At 37.8% G+C, this 3183-nt stretch overlaps 1 protein-coding gene across 1 annotated transcript in view; it reads right to left on the bottom strand.

The window, feature by feature from the left end:
• Positions 1-2417: 2417 nt before the first annotated feature.
• The window catches only part of LOC102297822 (elongation factor 2), a 7586-nt gene continuing 6820 nt past the window's right edge, over positions 2418-3183 (bottom strand). The window contains exon 13 of the mRNA XM_005932415.2: positions 2418-2790. Within this exon, the coding sequence (XP_005932477.1) occupies positions 2597-2790 (194 nt within the window). The 3' untranslated portion in view covers positions 2418-2596. The remainder of the gene's footprint in view (positions 2791-3183) is intronic.

The raw sequence follows: 3183 nt of genomic DNA, 5'->3' as shown, positions 1-3183 counted from the left end.
TATGCACCGCACTCAGATCAGATAGAATAAATACAAAGGCAGGGTTTTAAACATGTTATGAATTTTTAAAGAGCTGTAAGGGCAGGACGCTGTGGTGGAAAATAGAAGTAGTGACGTAAGACGCTCTGTCGTCGTGTAGATATGGTTGGAGTTGTGTAAGTTACGTACTTTTTTTTTTACAAAACAGCTTAACACAAGCAGTGTTTATCTTTATTTTCTACTCTACAGATCTCCTACATGATTACTTCTCTATTGCTGTAAGGCTGACAGTAAAAATGTTTCCCACTGTGGCTCTTAGTTCAGGGTCGCCTAAACCGAAGCATTCACCACTATGTGACACATATCAGTGAAACATGCGCACAACGTGGCCATAGGACCTTTTCGTACTTTTTTATTTTAAGTCTTCACCGGAAGTTCGTTTGCTATTCGCTATTTGGGCTTCTTGTCAGCTGCTGGTCGTGCTTTCCACGTCTGCTGTAAAATCCATTACGTACTTTGGTGTCCTCTGGTGGTCATATTATGTAACTGCTGGTGTGTGCACATACAGGAAAGGTGGTTTTCAACCTGTTACAAAATCCTGCTTGAAGCAAGTCTGGCAACTCGACAGCCATCTTGACAAGCCTCCGGGGACCTGTTTAGGCAGTTATTTTAAAGTTTTACGTTTTTTAAGCATTCTCGTGGATACCACTGCTTGAAAACTACTTACAGAAAATCCGCTGCAGCATCTGATGAAGAAAACCTAACTCGAACTTTGATGCTTTAAAGATCTTTTTTTTGCTTGGCATCTTTGCTGTTGTGCAATTCTCTCCCAAATCTCTTTTCTAAAAACTTTCTCTCGCTTGTTGAAATATTAAGTTTACTTCTTAATAGAAATAATACTTTGGCATATAATCATAACAACCTGCCCCATATCCCTTAAGAAAAAGCAGGGAAATGTACTCGAATTGGATTAATCAACGTGAAAAGCACTCTTTCTACTTTTTGTGGTGTTGGTCAAGGAAATAGGTCAAGATTTTTTATTTAATTAAAATGCTGTGAAGCCGTGCATGTGAAGTGCAGGACCCTCTTCAGTCATTCGTGATTTATCTTTGTTGAGGTTCTTCATCACTAATTCAAAGATGATGTGGGACGCAAATTTATTTAATAGCAACTATGTTCCAAGCAGAACTCGCAAACTGTCACCAGCTGGCATTAGAGTGCTTACGTCAGATATTTCTTACTTCGGTTCAAAACATATCAAACTACTTTTTTGACAGTTTATAAAAAACATAACAGATTTTTAACATTGTTTTTCCTTTCTCTCTTTTTTACTCACTGACTGAACAGAGATTCAATGGAAGATTAAAACTGTGTACCATTAAATTCACCAAAATCAGTCAATGATGCAATTGTTTTGTTTTTTTTACACTTGTGCTCTTTAAATATCAAACATCCTGACACTTAACTGGCAAAGCTCCTTCTTGTGCATCCGTATTAGATTTTATTTTAATTTCTAAAGTCTTAACCAGGCGATTTGCAGCCAAATAAGGCTTTAGGTCAGACCCATTCATACTTTTCTAATACTCCTTCAAAAACACAAGTCACAGGACTTAGAAAACAGATAATGTCCAGTGTTGCATCAAGCCTCACAAAGTAGTTTAAGGCAGGAAGTCTTACTAACGACAAGTTTTCGTTGTGACAACTAAGCCCTGCCCCACTGAACGCTCTGGGTGTGGCCGTTATGCAGCGCTGGAAATGCAGGAAAGCCACTTTGCTCATGCTGCAACAGATGAATACATCCATGTGACATCTGAGTTGGAGAACTCATGTCCACCAGACAATAAGCAGAGCAGGCAAATCTCTATACAAAACCATATAGGTTATATACTATTAACTGTATGCCAATAAATATGTGTATTTTCCCCATAGGCTTGAAGAGACATTAACTAGATTTCAAAGTTCTAAACTGCAGTACAATAAAATCAAACAGTTAACAAAATGCTCATGGATGTACACACCCACCCACCAGTCTTTTTAATCTTCAGAGTATAAACTGTCATCACTTTATCCTATTAGACATGCGGAGTGCTGCACATTAAATAATGTTGTCTCTGGCCAATAAGTTTGTTTCAGCTCCCCAGTTTGATTTTTAGATGGTAGTCAAAAGTAAATATTTGTGCCAAATGAAATTGCTTTGAGGCACTGAGTAATCACATTTATGGGAATGGGATGGACCAACAACCAGAACACCGTCTTTAGCCACAGGTGTTGCTGGCAGCAGGGGTATATAGAAAAGAAAGTAGTACAGGCCAGGCTAAAAGCAAATGAAGAATAAGCATTCCAAATTCAACATTTTCACCAGATTTAGGAGTGGGCAAAACAAAAAAGAAAACTACCCACACAATCATCCCCAATAAAGAAAGCAGCTTGATACATAAAAGTTTTTATTTTCTTTTATTTATCGTTTACAATTTTTGTAGTCATTTCTTAATTATTGTCAATCCTTTTGGCAAACATTAGCGCTCACTTTGTTCTGTACAGTCCGGTCCCACAACGTAGACTTAAATGTGTTGGGCATGGAGGAATGAGACAAGTGCCAAGAGGGGTGTCCAAGCTTTTACAATTTGTCCAGGTAGTTGTCCAAGGCTGGGACACCTTCTTTGAGACCTTTACGTTTACGTGTCTCAAGGACAACTACACCAGGCTTGGATGTGGCATCCAGTGGGTTTCCAGGGAGGATCTGCCAATGGTCAAACACGCACTGTGGGAAGGCCTGGCCACCAGTGTTGGAACGCAGGTCAGCTGTGAAACCTGGTGACAGAAAGTATTATTTAATACCTCGTATACTCAGAGTATCACATGACTTGAAAAACACATTTTTCCCCCCGTTGGTCACATCTAAATATTAGGGGTGCAACGATACACAAAATTCACGGTCCGGTTCGATACTTTGATGTCACTGTTCAATATTTTTTCGATACATAAAAAAAAAAAAAAAAAAAGTTCATGCTTTTTTAATTTGCAATTTATTAAAATTATAAATATATATTTTAACTCAAAAGTACAGTTTTTAAATTTAATGTTGCTGAAACAACAAAGTAATAAAAATAAATAAATCTCTGATCGAGAAATCACTCATCTTTGGAAAAGAGTTTATTACAGAGAAATGGCTCTTTCCAAAATAAAAGCTATACTATACGCTTC

The sequence above is a fragment of the Haplochromis burtoni genome, unplaced genomic scaffold, assembly GCF_018398535.1.
Source record: "Haplochromis burtoni strain Fernald_Lab_line unplaced genomic scaffold, NCSU_Asbu1 Contig_13, whole genome shotgun sequence".
Lineage (NCBI taxonomy): Eukaryota > Metazoa > Chordata > Actinopteri > Cichliformes > Cichlidae > Haplochromis > Haplochromis burtoni.
The sequence above is the reverse complement of the archived record's forward strand: the minus strand, read 5'-3'. Positions and strand labels throughout refer to the sequence as shown.